We start from the raw sequence: 22,572 nt of genomic DNA on the forward strand, positions 1-22,572 counted from the left end.
CAAAGTTGACATGGGGATAACAACTTTGCTTCATCTTGCCTTTCAACTTTTTCATATATATGTCAATGTATTTACTACTTTCAAGAGGCTTTGTTACCACTGGTCCTTTTTTTTTTTCCTACTATGAGGTGGCAAAGGACACCCCAACAAGGCCTCAGGAAGAGCTTCTGCGACAGTTGCATAATGTACTCTAAATTGAACCATATTGCACTTAAGGCCAGTTCACACGGACTACCAACAAAAAGCTTCATGTGTGTTATATACTTTGAACTGTATGCTAATTAATTTTTCAGAGGAGCATCAAAGGGTATCATTGAATAATGGCAGTGATGTAATAAGAAAGGTTACAACAAGCCTGATCTACATATAAAGACATTATGAAGGCAACAAGTTACTGTGAAAGGACTGATGTGACGAGATGAACTATTTTTTAATATAAAACTGAAATTTTGTTGAATAGTTGTCTTTTTTGTCCATTTGCATGCTAAATATCAGGTTGACAAGAATCATCCTGTGTTGCAGATTTCATGATCTGTCTGAAGCTGACCTCCCTGTTTTGTCACATGTATGAACTTTCTTCAGTAGGTCATTTGATATGCTTTTACAAGTCATGTCCTCTGCAGTCAGCTTTGGCATTGTGCATACAGCTTTTTAAAGTTTACCTCAGCACTGATTGGTGTAAATGATAGGATAGACAAATAATGGCAGAATAAACAAATAAGATTGGAATTCTCTTTTTTTAATAGGATTACACAATCCATTTTTAAATTGTCGAGATGTATATAGAACTTTATATTTCTGGTAAGATTTTTAATGCAAAATTGCAACCAGGTAGGTAAAGTATGTACTTGTTTATGAAAATATGGTTTGTTAGCTTTATTGGTTAAAGAAGAGGTTATGGGATGGCCTGTCCATTGTCCATCTGTCAATTAGCAATAGTTTGTTATCCATACTGTAAACTATTTGGAGCTATGCCAGAAAATTTTACACACACTTTCTTCACATGGCCTAATTAGTCTTAGGTGAAATGGTACCACTTGAGTATTCAGTATACTTGCCACAGTAGCCATCTTGAACATCCTGTTATTGCTGCTCCGCTAGTACGGACGTTCATATTAACATAAGGTTTTCATTGAAAGACTAGTTTTGATGTCTAGTTGGTAATAATTACAATAGTGTCGATTTGAAATGCTTCTGAAAAGAAAGTCATTTCATTACTCTAGAAAATCAAAAATGGTTTCAATACTCGTCAAAAATTAGAAGCAGTCTTATGTTGGAGTCATGGAAATTCTTTTCAGTCAGTAATGCATCAGTCCCTTCAAGGGATTCTATTCTTGAGGTGTTCATGGCTTATCTTTCACATCTCATCACTTGCAATTAAGTTTATCAGTTATTTTCTTACTGTATGTTTATACAATTATTAGATCCTCAAATAAGTCAGTAAACAATTTATGCAAATCATGCTTGAGAAAGTAATAAGTTGTGGTCTTGATTCTGCATGTACATTTGGTAACATGACAGATGACAGTCACACGACCCTAAGTTTTCAGACAGAATTATTTTGCATTTTTGTGTGTCCCTGAGTATTTTGGACACCAACAGAGAATATTGCACATTTTAAAAAATGGGGTAGAAATGATGGTACTTGCCATGGTTTAATGTAGGTCATGGTGATCTGCATCAAACAAAACAGTTATTAATTTACTTTTTTGCATTTAGCTTAGTACTTTAGAAAGTAAGTCCTGAAGTGTTATGGGCTTATATATTAGAACCATGAAACACCTCAATAACCACAGCTTGGTGGTCTGATTGATAAGAGTGTCTGCCTCGGATGTGGGAGGTTGCTGGTTTAAACCCTGGTCTTGTCATACCAAACACATAAAAATAGTATTTAGCAACTGCCTTACTTGGCACTCACCATTAAGAGGTTAGTATTAATGCTGGTCATCCTGGTGTCTGGATAATATGACTGGGTGGGACATGATGCAACATGTCTGTGGCATGATGCCCTTGTGCTGGAGATCACTATAAATTGCCACACTGTAGACATTGTAGTGATATGATTGAAAAATTGTTAAAGCTATGTGAAAAATATGAATCACACTCCACCCCCCTCAATGACCTGCTGTCAATGTCAATGATCTAATTTTCTTGCTTCATGAACTATGAAAGCTTCAAAGAATAGGTCATAGTGGAGCAGGCAAGACACATCATTTCATGAAATTCTTGTTATATTGAAAAAGTCTTAAACTCCAGGTGTTATTTATAATTAAAAAAAATATTTTGTTAGTCATTGTTCCTACCACTATGAAAGAATTACATGATTTGGCAACAAATTGTATGATGACTGCAACTAAAAAAAGTTAATTTTTGTTTTCTTTTAAACAACAGCAGTATTTCCAAGCAGGCGATGATTAGAATTGTTCTCTGAGATTATTGATTATGTAAGTTGATCAACCCATTGCAATCATCCACATGAAGAGAAATGTCTGACGGAGAAATCATGTTCAGATAATTTCACATATGAGATTTGTCTTATATTTTAAATTGTGTGCTTCTGATCGAGATTCATAAGTGAGAGTTACCAACTTTAAATAAATTTCCACAGAATAAAGATTGATTAATAGAAAGTAAATGATTATAATACTGAGTGTTGTGTATTTATACCACATTTCAGCAATCTGATGGGTCTTCATTTACAATGCCCTTGCAAGGGAGACAGCCATGCCATGCACCAGGTTTTTAAATATATTAGTATTATTATTTTCCCCTTCTCAGGCCATCCCATCACTGAAGAACTGGTATGGTTACAGGTAGGGACCAGTTTATTTCTATAAAAAAAAGTAAACTTGATTCAGTTTAGACTCAGTTTTGTGTCCAGAAGTATATGCGTGTACCACACCATTTCAACCTAGCATGTGAATTTAGATTCTCAACATCAGTATTTTTAAAATATTTGTTTTTTACTTGCAGAATATTGAAATAGCAAGAGAATTTAAAGGTAAAGTTGATAGTTGTCAGATGGAATTGAGGGCCAAGGAAGATGCCAAAACAACTGCAGACATTGAGTCAGATAAAGGTAACTTGACAGAACTTAAAAAATCATGCCCTCATGCTTTTGTCTGCCAGGTTATCATACACACATGTGCACACATTCATTGTCTCAACTTCATAAGCATGTCAGAACATAAGTATCACTTTTCTGAAACCGGCAGTGGGTTCAGCTTTAAGAATATATAAAGTTATTGTAGTTTAGATACATTGGTTTTTGATGTCATGCTACAGTTCACATGCAAACATTTTATGGTACCCTTGATACACCTGTTATATCTATTGTTCAGGCCTGGCAATGCCCTTGTACCAGTCTTGCTATTTTATTTTTAATAAAGTAGTTTGTTGTCAGATGAGTCATAATGGCACGTAATATGTTCATAGTTTCTTATATCAGTTTTACATGGGGCAATTAAAACCTTGCAGCTGTGTTTGTCAGATTTTCCCCAAACAGGATTTAGTAGCCATGCATGTGAGCAAAGCTCGAGTTATGGGCAGGAATGGTTCATTCTGGCCTTATATTTTTCCTCACAAGTCTACAAATTACAGTTCTGACAATAAAAAGAAAAGATTTATGTCTCAGTCAACTTGGCATATTTGTTTTGATGCAAATTACTTTCTAAAAATAACTGCATGTTCATGACTTGACGACATGTCGAGATAATGTTGGAGGATTTAAACAAGATAATGCTTGCAGTCTGCTTCAACCCAAAAATTTTCTTAGAAAATTACAGTGAAAACATCTAAACAAGATTTATGATGGACTTCAGTGGTTCATACAGGTGTGCAACTTTTCTGAAAGTCAGTATTATTGTGCAGCTAAGGTTGCAAGCAATCCAAAATTATGTTTTTTTTTATATGTTGGATATCCTTTTCTTGTGTTACTTTGCATCACCAATAATGGATCATGATATAGAAAATTTTCTAGTATTTAATAAATTAGCTAGTCACTAATTGACATTAAAATTATAGGTTAATGAGTATTTAAAACTGATGTAATTTTTTAAGATTGAAGCTCAAAAGGCTTCTTTTATCAAATGCAGAAAAAAGCACATGTTGGCAGATGAATTTTTTTTCAGTATGACATCAGTCTTTGTCAGGAAATCTGTGTGTCCCATTTATGTCAGGTTATTGATGGTTTCCAAAGGTTTTATAGACTTTATAATTTTCTCTGACAGGACTGTCATTGTGATTATCAAAATTATGTAAAAAAAATTCTTTATTAGATAAGAGACACATGTCACAACCACATAATTTTACATCCTATCTCCCAGAGTTGCATTTCAATAAATCTAGGTAAAAAGTGACATCATATTGATGACATCAATATGTAATGATGATATTATGTTGATTGATTTTATGAAAGTGGACCTCTCTAAATGATTTTCTTGGTAAAACTGGGGTTGGGGCAAAATAGTATGGTTGGCAAGAGAGACACTACATTCCATGTAACCCTTGTCCAGTTCAAGCACTAGATACCAAGATTATCTAAATAAGATTAAATAAGAAAATTTCTTTCAGAAACAATTTGCTAAATACTGATTATCTCAGATTAATATATACTTGGCTATAAGTTGAAACCAATTTCGAACTGCACAGACCCAGATCTGCCATTGCACAGTGCACTGGCATGTTTGGGGCTATGTAGTTTGTTAAGAGTAGTCAGTAGAACAAACAACATAGACCCTGATCTGCATGTCATTATGCTTTGGTTGATTAGGATCTTTGTTGTTTGCAGATTGCCTCAACTGATAAATGAGTACACATGGTAAATTTAAATTTTTCATCAGTATTTGTAAAGCCTTTCTGAAACTGAATATTTCTCTAGATCTTCAACAAACTGTAGTCTTTTCATTCAGATGTTCAAGCACAGTTTATAGCTCCTATATGATCTGATATTGTCATTCTAGGGGCTGCGTCATAGAAAAATAATACTTTGAATCAAGTATTTTGTAGAAAAGCAGTGGCCTGAGTACTGAGAATTCTCAAATTTTCAGGAAGTGAAACGTTTTGCGAGTTTCATGGTTGTTACATGCCAGAAATACAGAGACACAGTGAAAAATATTTTTTGAAAACATGGCTTCTCCTTCTCCACAAATATAAATACCAACAGAAATGTCATATTTTTGAAGGATAACAACTATTTCAAGTTTCTACAGCAAACATAACTGAATTCACAGTACTCTATCAATGGCTCACTCGCTTTGTTGCCATGCTGTGGGTTTAATAATATTTAAGCTGGTATATGCATCATCAGTGATTAATGATTGAGAGTCAGTGGTTCTATCCAAGTTTCCTTTACCTGGATGACTAATTCAGACTTCAATATGTACAGCTTAAAATGAATCAAACTTTTTAGAGATCTGTGTATAGTTGATTGGCATAAATGTTATGTGTTGTTGTGATGTTTGTTTTTAAATACAAAGCACATCTGTGCAAAAACTATTGAAACTAATTAATTACCACTAGGGCCAGAGATTGAGAACATCGGGGCCAGTGCAAGTCCTCCCAAACCACAACGATCCCAGTCAGTCCTTGCTACTCTCTTGACTGCGGATACAGGTAGGCAAGAGTTGATGTGCAGATACTAATAGCTGCTGCATTTAATCCGTAACTTCACACTTTTTAGTCCAAGTTTTACGGTAATATTAATAATAAGTCTTTTAGTTAAACAGTATTGAAATTTCATGAAGACATTTGCAGTGGAGCTTTGTTTTTATAATTGAGAAATCGACACCTCAATTCAAGGCTTTGAAAGTCATTGATAATTCACCTAGGTCATTGAAAGACATTGAAGCTTTGAGATTTTGCTTAAAAATAAAAAGTGACTGAAGATTTTACTTTCAAGTGATTTATTTTATGTTGTGTGACGGTTTGTAATATCGTCATCCACATGAAGTAATCAGATATCATGCAGAGCACCCCTTTTCCATGATGTCATTAACACACATTGACATCACTAAGTTTAATTGTCACATTAGATCCTGGACAAGACATTGTCATAGCTTGAACCATGCATCAAGGAAGATTTACCAACACATGTTTACAGGCTACCAAGATAATCCAAAAGGGCTCAATCACAGCGCAGTTCATTTTAGATGATTCAATTTGGCAAATAGGCCTACTACCTGAAGACATGAATGAAAATTTATTTTAAAACTATGAATTATTGGAGCTAGAAATGTTAAAAATGAGAATTTTAGCATATGTGCCTTGACTGAAATTGAACTTTGAATTGAGTGTGTATGCCCCATCAGCTGGAGCATCTCAGCACAGAACAATATTCACATACTGGCAAGGAACAGATTGAGCTCAGAAAATCAACAGATTAATGTGTATACAGCTAGAGGCAACATCTTTTAAAGATGAAGTGTTGGGTGTATAGTGAAATTTCCTCCTTCCTTTTTGTTCTTGCCCCTTATTTTTTTAACAAGTGGGGTCCCCCATTAAATAAAATCCTGGCAACATATCTGAAGTTGTATCTTGAGAAGAAAGTATAGAAGCTAAAGGGCAACGGTTAGCATCTGTGTTACAGTTGTTTTCTTTTTAGATATAATTTCCCTTTCATATTATATTTATTTATTTCTGTATTGTTTTTATAATTGTTGTATTTAAATTAGTAACTGAAGCAGAACACTTGATTCCATGAGTAGTCATTGAAAACTGAAAACTGGTCATTGAAAAGTCAATGAATTTCAGCTCTCCTGATCTGTATGAACCCTGCCTTATACGTAACTGAATTTTCATTGTCCTTGCCTTCATTCAGTTAGCAATAACCTAAGGGGATTGCATGTTTCTGCAGACCTGCCAGCCCTCACGATCTTGGCGTGAATTTCACAACTCGAGCCATTGATTCACAGATTCAGGTTGCATGCAAAAAAAAATCACAAATTTTTAAATTCTCAATTGACTTAATTCAGGAACAAAATAATTTTATCCCATTAAGTGCTAGTCAAAGTAGCAGTAGTGGTCACTGATGCCAATAACAGCCATGTATTGCTAGTGGCAATGTTAGAAGTAGATCCAGTTGTTAGTTTGCCCTGTAACAGGCAATCTGAAGTATATAATCTATTATTTGAAACAGAAGTTTTACAAATCCTCATGAAGAAAAACAGGGCCCATGTACATAAATGTAGCATCTGTAATTGTTTTAATACAGACACTAAATGAAAACAGCTTTGAGTCTTGGAAGATTTGAGTTATTGAAAGATCAGCATAAATCATAATTTGCTTGAGTTAACACATGTGCCAACAACACTAATCATTAATCATTCAACGATTTATTTTCTGTTTCATAATTAAGCTACACTACAGTTAAAATGTTTTCACCTCCAAGGGGAATGATATGTATTCCAAAAAAAAGTCAAGTATAGATTGTAGTACACCAAAACATGGACATGCATTCAGCCATCAAACATCTATGTACATTATGCTTTTCACACAGTTGTGTGCTGCAGATTTTAGAATTGGGAATGTATATAGGGACTTGTATCGTTGCTTACAATTAACCTGTCATACATGTACTATATAATAATACATATGTGGGTATGTGGCAGAACAATGTGCTAGCAAAAAACATAGATATTAGAAAAATAAAGAGCACCCACAACAGATTTCAGCTGCTTCCTACTCAAGTCCTCCAAGCTCCAAGCACTGTTTGTGAGTTTTCTTAACAGCTGGAGATCAGCAACAGTGACATGAAAGAGCATTTCTTATTCTTATTGTTTGGAAAAATAAGACAAACTTTAGTGCCTCCCTAGGTGCTGAAAACTTGCACCAATTTTAGTCACCAAGATTAAACAGCAGGCAAGAAACCAGAATTGTTTTGAAAACATATTTACCAATTGAGGAAGTTGAAGTCTGCCACAGCATCAAATTATGACAAATAGCATGAAGTTTGTGTATATCAGTAAATTTGTCTGCAAGTAAATTTGTACAATGTAATCAGTGTAAATAATGTTCCAATTTTTTTGGGAGATTTTCATATATTGTGCTGCTGACCATTAAAGTTGATGGAACTAGTTTCATTATATAATTTTTGATGGAGCTAGTTCTATTGTATAATTTTTCACTAATTGTGTTTAAAATTTGCTAGTTTTTATTCCACTTTTCACTACTTGTAAGTCTGGAGGGTTGGCAGCTCTGTATCAGGCACAAAACAATGGTATTTCTCAAGTGTGACAACTGCTACTGCCTGCCATAAGCTTTAAAAACATAAAACACTGCTACTGCCTTTAAAGTTTTCTACTTTTTTTTAAAAAAACCAGTCTTAGCAGCTTTGTGATGGATGAGAAGATGAAAACTATTAATATATTGAAAAGACAGGCCGTGTTTCAATAAGGTCTAGTTTGTTGTCATTGGCTTTGTTTGAGCAACTAATCCCTAACTGACTTCATTTTGATAATAGTCTTTGAGAGCTCGGAAAAGAAAGTAAATGAAGTCCGAATACAAATAGTGGAGCTGATATATGCATACAAATGATTGTCACCATCTTGATCTCAGCATTCATCTCAAGCATTAGTAATGAGTAACTTACTGTATATACTCACTTATAAGTAGAGTCAAACTGCAAACTTATATACTCGCTTATAAGTGGAGTCAAACTAATAACTTACTGTATATACTTGCTTATAAGTGGGATCAAACTGCAAACAACAAAGATCCTGAACTGCCTGATATGTATATTTAATTTAATTGTTTGTTTGTTTGTTTGTTTTTTTATATACAATTTTTTATTTGATTACATGCTATTGTAATGTAACATTGTATGCTGGACTTGACCTTGTCCAAAACTGAGTTCATTTCTGCTTGACCTGATTGACATATTTAAAAAAATTATTTCATTTATGTCAACAACTAATAGCAAATTTATTCTTTATGTGTATGAGCTTAATATTAGAATTATTATTCAGGTAAACAAGAAGGAGTAAATATGTTGATTTGGTTCAGGGTTTTGTTGACTATTGTGTTGTTAAGTAAACAAGACGCATTAACATTCTAGAAGGTTATTTTCCATTAGGTATTATTTTTTTATATATAGAAAATGCTAATTGTGACCTGAGGTCAAGTAGAGAACTAAAAAATCTTGTGATTGTGAGGATTTGATGAGTCATGTTTTAACATCTAGCATGTTTAAGTAGTATTATATGTTGTAGCCTGTTTGGGCTGAATTTTATTTTCTTCAAATTATTGAATTCAAGTGATTTTTTTCTCTGAAAATAAAAAAGTGCTCAGATAAAATTCTTGGATAGAGACATTTACTGGAATTTATACTGATATCAGACCTTGAATTTGTGATTCAACAAAAGGCTTGACATATCAGCACTTCAATAGCTATCACAGACATGTCATCAGCTTCAGTTTTGGATCTCTTCTGGAGTTTTACTGACTGAATTATGTTCAGGACTTTAAATTACTAGGACATGTGTCTTTAATTCTTGGATTATTTTTGGATTTAAATCGCAATACCATAAGTTCTTTTTTCTCATTTTCACTTTGTATTCTAAGGAAATAAATTACTTGTTAAATTTTACAAAGCTTGTTTTTCACTCTTGTCTTTTACTTAATTTAAGAGCACAGACTCGTAACACTGCCCTAGTATAATGCACCTGCAGATCAGGGTCTGTGTTGTTTGTTTTACTGATTACTGCTAACAAAATGCACAGACTTAGATGTGCCATTGCATTATGTGATGGCAGATATGGGTCTGTGCAGTTTACAGTTGGACTCATCTTATAAGTGAGTATATATGGTTCCTACTCAACCAGTAGATACAGTTAGCATCAAGACTCTGTGTCAGAATGAATGGAAGTGTCTGTATTAGATTTTAAAGAGTTAAATACATTGTCTCTTGATGATATCTCAATAAATTTTTGCATGCTTTGGGTTGTAGGGTTGTGGGTTTTTTTCCTTTCCTTCTCAAATTGGAATTTAGAGAAATGAAGGAGTCTGATTTTTTCTTCTTCTTTTTCTAACGATGCCATGACATTTGGTACCCACAAGTTTAAAGTGATTCAGAATAAATGCTTTAGTTACTGTCATGCTGGTGAAATAGGTTTCTCTGTTGATTTCTATAGTAATGGATATTGACAGTGGTGAAATTTGTCATATCTGCTAGGTGTGAGTGAATAGGGTATATATATATTGAAGCATTTGTAATAGTATTTTGTGTCAAATAGTTGAAAATCATGCGGTAGCAGGAAAATTAAAGACTTAATGGTTATGATCATTTTATTAGGTTGATTTAGTGAAATGTTTGGGTTTAAAAACATTTTGATGATTATTTTTCTGTCCATTCTCGAGAAATATTTAATTTGATATCTGAAACATGCAGACACACACACACACACATTGGCACCACTGATTTCTGTTCCTATAAATCAGGAATGAACTGATAGGAATAACATCTCAATTGTCTTATTATTTTAAAAATGTTTTCTACTGTAGCAGTCCTTAAAAATTAGTGAAGTGGAAGAGCATTATTGGCATAGTGCTTTAGTTAGTGGGCAAAACTAATTTATCAGCATTTGTCTGATAAGCTTCATAATATTGGTTTTAAATGATATATTTTTGTTTATATTTCAGATCCAAATAATTAAGTAGACTACCCTGTTTGCTTTGAAAGCTGTGAAAGACCTTATTTTCCAAGGCTGCAGAAATTTTTTATGAATACAGTAAAACCTAGTAGTGTTGAAAGTTCAAGACCAACAGTTATTAAAGGTTTCAATTGTACTTTAAAAGTGAAACTTTCTATTAATGTACTCATCAAATCATCCTCTCTAGACAGTAGTTTTTTTGTGCATTGTATCATTTAAGAGCAAGCAGGTATTAAAAAAACCCACGTACAGTGACTGGATAAACAACCACTAACTACACACAGACAAAAGGAAGGGAGAGTAAAATTGATGGACTACAGGAGATTTAGTAAAATCGACAAGGTGTGACTGCCTGTTACAAATTTAAAAAAAATTAACCTTTTCTCAGAAACTTAAAAAGTTTAGTAACAAGGTAAACCAATACACCATCAAGAAACAATTTGTAAGAAGTAATAATGATTTGAATGATCCAGCAAGCAAAGTAAAAAGAATAAAATTGTTACTGATGGATTAATGAGTACCGATGGGCAGACAGTAACAGAGTTGGAGTTAAGGAGAGATGGTGAAGAGACACTAGATGGGAACTGTAATTCTTCAATCTTAATAGTTGATTCCAGGGATTTTAAATAAAAGAACCATTGAACTCAATGGATCAAACAGACAATGTTGTTTCTAATAAAGATAATAGATTGCTTTCAGATCAGGCATTTTGAAAAAATATCAAAGAAAATATACAATTTTTCTGCAGTAGACGACATGAATAGTTTTTTATGTGGTGCATAAAAATTTACCTTGTACAATTGGGTCCTTCCACACCCACCCACCCCCAGCATTTTTATCTAAGAATTTTATATTGGAGTGATACTGTTTCATCTCTGCAATGTTTACCTCAACAATAATTGTAATAATGATGATGATGATAATATTTATAAGAGTTCTTTTTCATATTATTATAAAATAATCATCATTAGTGAAAAAAATATTTTTAATTGATCTTTTTTATACAGTTCTTCTACTGTCATTTGTCCAGGTGCCATACACATAATCAGGAAACTTGTACATATTTCAGATTACATGCTCAAAGACTAGAAATTGATGTCATAACAGTTGACCTGTACAAGGTGATATTAAAACTTGTATCAATTTACTAAAATTTGGAACTGAAGAATTCATTTTTTGTATTTTATTTTATAACGATAATTTGTGTGATGTGTTCTGTCATTTTTTGATGTGTAAATTGCTTCTCTGATATGTACATGTACATAATCATGAATAAATGATTTCCTTTTTGGTTCCCTGTTTTTGTAAGGGCAATTAAAATTTTGTCTTAGAGCAAAAGAATGCAAAAGCAGTGGAATAAGAGAGATCACTCTAAAGGTAAAATCAGGCCTCCAGACTTGTTACCCATATTGATAAAGGTTTGCTATACAGTTCTTCTTTCTTTTGTCCAGGTGCCATACACATAATCAGGAAACTTGTACATATTTCAGATTACATGTTCAAAGACTGTAGAAAATTGTTGTCATAGCAGTTGATCTGTACAAGGTGGTATTAAAACTTGTATCTAAATCTCTATTTACTAAAATTTGGAACTGAACTTTTTATTCATTTGTAATGTATTTATTGTGTTCTGTCATTTCTTGATGTGTAAATTGCTTCTTTGATACATACATGTACATAATCATGAATAAATGATTTCCTTTTGAGTTCCCTGTTTTTGTAAAAGTAATGAAAACATTTGTCATAGATTAAAAGAATGCAAAAGCAATACTTACACTGAGAATAAGTGATATCTCGACAGGTAAAATCCGGCCTCCAGACTTGTTACCCATTTTAATATTTAATTCTAAGCAATGTAACCAGTTTTTGCTAATCAGGATTAATACATCTCAGGGCCATGCAGTATGTACTGTATGCATGTCAATTTTTGCCCAGAGTGACTGCAACTATAAAATAGAAATTGTGAAATACAGGGTCCGTAGGGAACCTTGAATAGACTCGATAAAAGAATTGTCTATCAGAACCTTGAAAACACATTGAAAAGTACGAAAATTTCTGGGTACCTCGAAAAGTCTTTGTTAAGGAATTATTAAATAGATTTAGTTCTACAAATTTAAATGAAAAAGAAAAGAAGGGGAAAAATCTTGATAATTATTTGCTGGAATGAAAATTTCCTACAGCTTTCAATCGTATGACGTCTGGATGTAGTCGGTTTAAATTTGAATCATTTTTACACTTCAAAAGTACATGGTTGCTGAATCCAGCTTGGAGGATAGATGACAAAAAGTATAAAGTTTGGATTATGAGATATTTCTCAGACAGCTTTGCTATGAAAGTTATTCCAGAAGGATATTGATTTATGTGCTCTATGGTGACATGCAGCTGAAAAAAACCCCACTGCATTCTCCAAATGGTGGTTCACACTGCAAGATGAGAAGCCTTTGGCATGAAATTGTTTTTGATGAAGAGGTCTATGAGACGATGACAGCTGCTGCTGCTGATTCTGCATTGAAAGAAGAGACCTTTAGGAACATTTCCTTCATCATGACCTCAAATAGTTTGAGGAAAGGTGTTAAGTACAAAATTGCTTAACTTGGCGCTCTTGAAAAATGGCAGGATAAGCTACAGGTGCTGAAAAATTAACTCCGAAAATATTGTGGACTTTTTAATAGTGTTATTTACACAGTGTAAAGGAACACTGTTAAGTGACTGTACATTATTCTAATGCCAGGGTGTATGTTGTATAGAATTAATGGGAAAAACTATTTCATACTCTGACTGTGTTCTTTTAAAATAAAGTTTCAAGAAAGGTTCCTTGTATCAAGTAATTGTATTAACTTATGTTTGCATAAATTTTAATTTATGTATCCGTTAAAAATACATGTAATGATGCACCTTGAAAAACCGGTTTTGAACCTTGAAACTTTCTTGAAAATGATGAAATATATTACAAACTCTGGCAATAGTTCATTTATATTTGGAAAATATAAACACTTAGTTTTGTCATGCAACCATCTCTGTCAACTATGGTAAATTTATTGTCATACTTTTGAATTTGAAGTTTCATAAGAAAACATGAAGTTTGTAAACACTAGTTTCTATGATACACAAAGATCTGGTCCTCATCTGTATAGCTGTTGTCAAGACTAAAATATCTGATATTGTTTTAGAGGATTAAAATGCCCTTTGTTTTGTGAAAGTTATCCAGACCAGTGTAGTGTCACTGTGTAAACATGGCTGCAACGTTGTCATGTTGTGTGTGTAAGAGAAAAGTAATAAAGCTTTTCTTCACCCTGATTCTCTTTTGCTTTGTAACAAAAATGTATTGTAATAAATCTTTGCTTAGTACTTCATAGATTGCACTGAATACATGGTCTTAAGCCTTGTCATTAACGGTAACTTTTGCTTCAGCCAACTTGTCTTTGCAATAAATTCTTCTCGCAGACCTTGCAAAATACATCAGTGATGATTCCAAGAATAAAATTGTTGGGGAATTTATACAGTATCTTTGGGAGTTACTAACACAAAATCTTATGAATTCAAATCCTCTATCCCTTAATACTGTTTATTTTCAGACGCCCCATTATAGCAGATTTTTAATAGTTATTTGTGTTTGTGTATTATGTTGTATTAGTTATTAGTTAAATACTTTCATTCTTGTTTTTGTAGTAAAGATGCCTCTTTAAAGAGCAGCTGTTAATGGATTTTGCTCAGAGTTTGTTATTGGTATAAAAAGTTTGTTTTATGTGGTTTTTGATTTTTTGAATAATAAGACTTCAGTTGAAACATTTATGTGTATTCATCAACATGATGTAAGTTTTGGGTGCATTGTAATTGTTTCTTAACAGATATTACTGGAATAAAGGTGCCCTAGATCATATGGCATCATTAGTGTTGCATCAAATTAAGGTTATGTCCTCTTTAAAGGAGAGAAGTATTTGCAACACATTTACCAAGTAGATAACTGCTCTGGTGGCCTAGTGGTTAGAGCGTCTGCCTCAGATGCGGGAGGTCGTGGGTTTGATCCCCAGCCGAGTCATACCAAAGACTTACAAAAATGGTACTAACAGCTTGCTCGCTTGGCGCTCAGCATTACGATGTTAGTGTTTGGACTGGTCGGCCTGGTGTCAGGATAATGTGACTGGGTGGGACATCATGCTACATGTCTGCGACATGATGCCCCAGTGCTAGACATCACTATAAACTGCCACACTGCAGACATCATAGCGATATGACTGAAAAATTGTTAAAGTTACATTAACAATCCAAATCACACACACACCAAGCAGATACAAGTCAGTAAACTGGAAATACTGAACACTATTAAAAACTATGTTCCTCTTACAATGCAAAAAAGCATGAAATGGAACGTCATTTACAAAAAAAACGTGATTTGATTCATAAATAGTAAGTGGTTGAAAGAGTTGTTAGCATTTTAAATTAGAAAATGCAACTCCAAGCATATCTTGGCAAACAAATCTCGGACCATGTTGAATTTAAGTAATTCAAAGCACAAATGAGTGTCTCCACCATTACTAGTATGTATTGTCAAGTATCAAAACAGCAAGTGAAAATAACTGTTATAAGGAAGAAGCATGTATCATTCACTCTGAAAATGGAAGAGTTGCCTGATTGTCAGTTTTTCAACAATGCACATTTGTTGGAGAATCCAGATACAGAGTCCACACAGCCGCTCCAGTAGCCTAAGTGGTTAAAGCATCCACCTCAGATGCAGGTTCAAACCCCCAACCGAGTCATACCAAATATTTATATAAATAGTTCTAACAGCTGCCTCTTTTGGCATGCAGCTTTAAGAGGTTCGTGTTAGGGCTGCTCGGCATAGTGTCAGGATAATGTGAATGGGTGGGACATAATGCTAAATGTCAGCTATAAGACTGAAAAATTGTTGAAGTACATTAAAAATCCAAATCACTGGGTTCACACAGAAGGGTGATCCAGGCGAATTGGTCACTGCTGAATTTGCTATCTCACCTAGACAGCCCAAAGAAGTTTACTTCTTGTATTGAGTTGAAGACATTCCACTGAACACCTTTTGTTTTAATGCATTGCTTTAAGAAATAAAGTAAATCGTTTCCATTCTATCTATTTTCCTGTCAAAAAAAAGGAGATGTAGAAAAATAAGTGTTTGGTTCTGTGGAATTCATGCAAAAATTGATATGACCCATGAAACTGGGTGAAAACTTGAATTTATGTAACCCAGTTTGAAGCAAATTATGACCCACTGGATGCATCCAGGTCTGTTACTGTTAAAAATAGAATATTTCATCATGAAGATATATGAAAAGAGGTCTGGCATTATGGACATTGTTGCACATTTCTAACATGTTTTTGAGATTACCATTTTAGGTTCTGCAACAAATGTAGTAAAGCATTATTACTTTTTTAAAACTTTTAATAGTATTTTGAGAAGCATTTTCTTCATCTGACATGCAAAATCAATAGTTGTACTGATTATTTTGATCCTATTTTTGCCAACTTGGCCATATTCTGGCTAGAAGTAATTTTGCACAAACATTGGGAGTCCATCTTCCACCCTGACTTACGATAAAATGACTTAGAAGCAGTGCAAGAGTTGAATCAAAATGAGATAAAGGTTTTGGCGAGCAAGATTTACTAAATATTGGACAAGAATATTTTTTGTTTGTTTACAAAAGTCTGGTGCTGCCAGGCATCTTGAATTAATGTAGCAAGAAGCCTCCCTTTATTTAAAAATATACCAACTCATGGGGCAGTTTTCAATTCAGAACCTGGGTGTCCATTTAAAGAAGACATTCGGGGCACTGACTAGACAAAAGTGGAATTTTTAAGTTTTTTGTCTCTTTTGGTTAAACTTGGTTATCCTTTTTTAAATCCTCAAGTTTTGATGCTTATTTTGAAGTCTGGACCTATTTAAATGCATAAATGATGTTTTAAGGTATGTGTGAGGGACTTTCCCCTACAACTATGTAGACTATATAATTGTATGGCAACTTAAATTTTAAGTGGTAAGGACTGAGTATTTCACCTTTTTGAAGACATTTTCATTTGCCCCATGAACCATACTTCTGTATTTATCAATCAACATTTGCAAGTGTGTACATCCCTACTACTATCTAATTTCTGGTGCTGAGTTACAATGTAAAATTTGAATTATGATAAATCTTAAGCTTCAATCGAACAAAATGCTACATCACCTGTATTGAAGATATTTTCGTTCTTTCATTAGCAATATTTTGCCATTTATTATGTGCATTTTCAAGAGTCGGATACAGCTCTCAATGTCACTTTCTAGACGTGCACTTCACAGTTCCAGTTGACCGCTCTACTGGCCTAGTGGTTAGTGTGTCTGCCTTGGATGCAGGAGGTTGTGGGTTCGAACCCTGGCTGAGTCATATCAAAGACTTTCAAAAAGGGTACTAACTGCTGCCTTGCTTGGTGCTCAGCATTAAGAGGTTACTGTTAGGATTGATCAGCCTGGTGTCAGGATAATGTGGCTGGGTGGGGCATGATGCAACGTGTCTGCAGTATGATGTCCCAGTGCTAGACATCACTATAAACTGCCTCACTTCAGACATTGAAGGGATATGACTGCAAAATTATTAAAGCTACGTTAAAAAAATCCAAATGACACGCACACAGTTTTGATTACTTGAAGTTATTGCTTGCTGTGGTCTAGCAAAATGTGCCTACTTTTTTTGTCAATAAAATTCCTCGGAGTGAGCACTTGTCTTCTATGATTGGTACCCTTCACTGGCTTCTGGTTACTCCCAGGATTAAATAAAAAGTATTGCCTCCATGCTTCAAGTCTTTCCATACATCCAGCCCTAAATACTTTGCAGAATTCATCGTGTATAGACTCTCTTTCAGGTGTTTGCATTCATCTCCTGATATTCATACTATCATTACTCCCAATGTTAGATTAAAATCCTTCGGAGAATGATCTTTTGATTATCAGGGCCCAGCTCTCTGGAATAGTCTGCCTCTTGAACCTCAAAATAATGAAACTGTGACATCTTTCAATAAAGCCCTGTAAACTCACCTCTTTGCAGTGAACTATTTTTCTCCTGTATTCTTTTTATTAAGCATTTTGTCTTGTATGTAGTATTTTCCTTTTATATATTTATCAAGAATATAATAATACTTGCATTTCTGTTATTATCTTAGTAGTAGTAGTAGTAGTATCTGTGCAAACTATCCACATATCTGTTCAGTAACGGCCTTAGCAAACGTGTGGGCCCGATTTTGTTCATTTTGGCAGGGTCCCTTGTGAGCACGGCTTTTGAAAATAAACTTTTTAAAGTTTTATATGACATTGAACTGAAAATTTTGTCTCATTGCTTTAAAATTACTTTCTGTAGATGTATTTTTAAAAATCACTAACACGTGGAGCGAGCCAAAACAGCCTACAGCTGGCCCTGTTTGGAATTGTCCCTTAATTGTTACACTAATATTATGTCTAAATGCATTTTTTGTCTTTATTTAACAATGTAGAGTGCTTAGCGCTTGTATGGGTAAGTGCTAAACTAAATCTCCATTATTATTATTATTATTATTATAAAAGTGTCAGATGGTACTATTTAATTACCTAAAGATATGATTCATCCAGTCCTGTTAATTTCATCTAGTCATAATTCATTGTCCCTTGACTTGAAAATATTTCTCATGCCTAGAAATTATACCATAAAAATACTGAAATATATGTATTTTGAAAAGATTAATAATTCAGGGATACCAGAAAACTTGGGGGCACTCTAAATGGAAAGGAAAACGTCTACAAAAGTGAAAAGGGGAATTACATTTATCCTAAAGGAACTGATTGTCATTAAGTTTATGTTACATTTTGCTTTAGATTCAGGGAGGTTTTTTTGTTATCAGAAGATGATTTTTGTACCCTTTCAGCACTTCTCCACTCCTGTCATTGTTTGTGCAGTGGTTACTTGCCATGCAGTTTATTAAGTATTTTAAAGGAAAGATGTGAGCATTATTTTAGTCAATACAAAACACTGATAAGACTACATTTTTGTGGCACATGTCCTGGTTAAATATTAATGTTTAAAGTTGATGCCATAAGAATTCCTTACCACCTGTCTTCTGCAAATCACTTGGATGTGTTTGGCAACTTTTTCCCACTAGATGTATTACATGAATTATAAGAAACATGAAATTCTGTATTAAATAACAGGAGTGTGATGAAATGAAGAGGACATGTGCTCACGTTTTTCAACTAGAGTAACAAGCAACTTGCATGACTATATACATTTGCCTTACTAAAATGTTACAGTGACAAGCAAGACACCCATCATTGGATGTGAATAAAATGCTGCAGGCTGTTTTCTTAAGTGACCTGGTTAGTGATAAGATAAAGTATACCAAGGAATATATATTTTTGAAATTCAGTACGAGTTCTGTTGCTGCTGTTGATGTGGAAGTGTGTTTATAATGGATGCTCCGATCAGCAGGAAGAATTATTTGAATTACAATGTGATAAAAATGTTCTACCAAGAAACTAAAATTTAGTAGTCCAGGCTATCTTAAGGCCTGTTTTAATTACTACAAAGTCTTCAGTTTTAACTTATTGGTTGGTGCTTGGAAAGAAAGTATCAAATCAATAACAGCTCCATACTGTGATAGGTGCTGATGTATCTGAGGTTAAATCCAGCTAGACGTTATATGGTAAACACCATGTTTCTAACACCCTCATGGGTTTTATGCCATTGCATTATTAATGAGAGTGTATAAACCCAGAGCTTGCATGGTAAGGTCTTAAACTACACTGCCATTGGGGGCCTGTATAAAGTGCTATCAAGCATTGAGGCATATGACATACATGCAGCATGATATCCCATCCAGTCTCATTACCCTAACATCAGGCAACCAGAGCATTCTGAGAAAATAGTAGTCTTGCTATATATATATGTGTGTGTGTGTGTGTGTGTATGTGTGCGCCTTGAAATAGGGAAATAATTTCATGAAAACACATTTTGTTTTAATTATATTTCGACATCTTAGTTCAAACACTGGTAGGCATGTGCACTATATGTGCAGTGACTAATGTGGATTTACTTTTGATGATACAACTCTATTTGATAATTGTGAGAAGATAGTAGCCATAAAATTAAGAATGGAAACTGATAATTAAAAGAATTTGATTAAATTATTTCTCTATTTTAAGAAATAATTATCGTAGAGGCTTAGAATTATGACAATGCCTGGCCTACAAATTTGGTTCGATGTACATGTAAGTACTAAAAGAAATGGATGATTTTACATGTTTTATTAATGTTTTTTTAAAATACAGAAATAGTAAAGACCACAATATTTTAATATGAACAGACTTTGGAATCAAGCAACGAAAAACATTACAAACATAAATAAGATGAACATTACCAATAGCTGTTTTTCATTTCTCGTTAATACTTATTACAAGATCTCTTTTTTCATTTCTCGTTAATACTTATTACAAGATCTCTTTGTTCATTTCTCATTAATACTTATTGCAAGATCTCTTAACATGGGAAGCAAGTTTTAATTTAAGTGCAATAGCTCCACTAAAAATGCAGTCTCCTAGTATATAAATGTTAATTTTAGTTAATTGAAACTGTTTACAAATCACAATCTAAATCCTACACTGGTTAGAGACTTCCAGGTGTGGAGGTTGGGGGTGGTGAAATGTTTTTGAAAAACCTTTGGAACACTCAGGGGACAAAGGGCAGGGAGTGGCAACACAATTCTTGAAAAGCATATTTTTTATGGACAGCCTCTTACCTACTTCAAATGGGATACATTCTAGACAAAAAAAAAATTAATCAGACAAATACTGTATGAAATGGTAGCAAGTTTGTCAAGAATACAGTACAACTTTCCATTGTTATAAATCGCTCTTGTCAACCTGAAGGATAATAAACCACAATGGTATGTTGGCTGGGAAAAAGCCCTTGATAGGGTGTACAGGGAAGCCATATTATGGTGGATGTGACAAAAAGTTGTACCAGAGAATTTCATCTGTTTCTGCATTTATTTTACATCAAATTTTTATTTTTAATTACTCAAATATTCATTTGCAAACACTAAATTCATGTAACTTTCATGGCATTACCATGTACAGAGTGGCAGTCTAATAAGTAATTTTAAGTTAAATGCTGTATACATCCTGAGAAAAATTCAGTTTTTTTCAATCAAGGATAATATCCAGAGAATTTTAATCTGCACCCCATCATTGAATTTTAATCAACAGTCGGAAGCAATCTGTAATGTGCTGTTTACATTTAATTTCTTTTACAAAGCTGTAATGATTAAGCAACATTTAACCACTAAATAACAATCATGTGAACTAAATTCACAGTGGATGCTGTTGCTAAACAAGGAAAGAAAACTACAATGAAAAATAGGCTTTATTAATTGCTCTTTCAGCAATATTATAACATTAGTGAAGCAATACTTTAAGAGGGAAAGCATGGGAACAAAATGAATTGGTGTTGCATATAGCAAGTGTGTCGAGTACTAATAATTTATTATTCTTAAAAATTAATGCTGTTCAGAACTGAAGAATTCTGCTTGTGCTCTGACAAACTTAGAAGAGGTCAGATTCTCTTTTTAAGTTGGCAATCTGTGGCAGGTACATGGCTTTCAGTGGAGCATAACCTGGTTCCTATCAATCATGAAAATGACTTTCAGCATTGATCTGAAAGATAAACAATTTCAGTCAGGAATTAGCTATAATGAAAAACTGATTTTGTACTTAATATCATTTTAAGCTACTAACTAAAAAGATCTACAATTGTACAGACTTGTGGTTCCCAACCCAAAACTCCATTTTGAAGGATTTTATTAGGCTGTTTTGAACTATTGGTTTTTCTCTCCCATTTATCAGCATCATGTCAAAAGATATATAAATGAGGATGAAATTTAAAAACAAAAACATTAGTGAAAGAAAACTTCGTTAATGAAATGGTTGATTTATTTGTTGATATTATTTCTTAACTTTGAGATTTAGATTTGACAGAAACTTTTGAAATATTCAACACAGCCTTCAACCATATATTACTACCTGTACATACCACTTGGGTTTGCAAACCTCTGGTTGGAAAAACGAAAAAGAAACTAGGTGTAGCAGTCTGGCTCTGGTATTAACTCCATGTAACTTTTTTTTAGTTTTCACTCCCACTCCTCACATTAGCATTTTTACTATTCTATTAATTTCACAGCTGAAATTTCCAACACAAGAACACATTCTTGACAACAAACTTCAGACAGAAATTTACTCTAAGCCATCTGAAATGCATTGGTAACTAACTACCTCCACCTCACCAAAAATATCCCATACAGACCAGCACTGCTCAGATGAGAACACTTTCAACAAGATGCATGGAACCTGCTGTTCACCTTACACATCATGGCAACAGTAACAACACTGACAAATGATATTACCAAAGCAAAATAAATAGCCAAAGTAACCTCCTTAGGTACCCCAAACAAGTGGAATAATTCCATTTGATTTCACCTTCCACTCAAACAGTCCCAAAAAAGGCTCAATCATACAATTGTGTAATTCACTCAAAAGCATTTATACCCATAAACCAGTGGCAGCATCACAGGTGCAAAAACTTTCAGGATAACCTACTAAAAGCCATGTAGACACACACTATGAGAACATTAATTGCAACGATAAAATGGCATATCAAAACAATATTACATGCAAGATTGTCCAAAATATGCAAAACACAAAAACGTTTTTCAGCAAAACCACAAAAATTCAACATTAACAAATATACCAAGCCTGCAACTCAGAAAACATGGTGTATATTATCATGTGCAAAACTAGAATATAGTAGCAAAACATTTCTCTTTGCCTTTGATGATGTAATCCTACTGGAATTGCCAACTGAGTTTTACTGGACCACTGAACCAACGAAAGAAAAATATATAT

General features: G+C 33.7%; 1 protein-coding gene across 3 annotated transcripts in view; it reads left to right on the top strand.

Annotated features, from left to right (window-relative positions):
* The window catches only part of LOC149795137 (E3 SUMO-protein ligase RanBP2-like), a 135,563-nt gene extending 123,211 nt beyond the window's left edge, over positions 1 to 12,352 (top strand). For 2 of the 3 annotated variants that reach the window (XM_089964845.1, XM_089964847.1), the window contains exons 29-31: positions 2,974 to 3,079; positions 5,521 to 5,613; positions 10,636 to 12,352. In XM_089964845.1, the coding sequence (XP_089820971.1) occupies positions 2,974 to 3,079; positions 5,521 to 5,613; positions 10,636 to 10,649 (213 nt within the window). In that variant the 3' untranslated portion in view covers positions 10,650 to 12,352. The remainder of the gene's footprint in view (positions 1 to 2,973; positions 3,080 to 5,520; positions 5,614 to 10,635) is intronic. The other variant, XM_089964846.1, reaches the window with a different exon arrangement.
* Positions 12,353 to 22,572: the final 10,220 nt, after the last annotated feature.

Source organism: Sinohyriopsis cumingii, chromosome 7 (genome assembly GCF_028554795.1).
Source record: "Sinohyriopsis cumingii isolate HCF-2022 chromosome 7, ASM2855479v2, whole genome shotgun sequence".
Lineage (NCBI taxonomy): Eukaryota > Metazoa > Mollusca > Bivalvia > Unionida > Unionidae > Sinohyriopsis > Sinohyriopsis cumingii.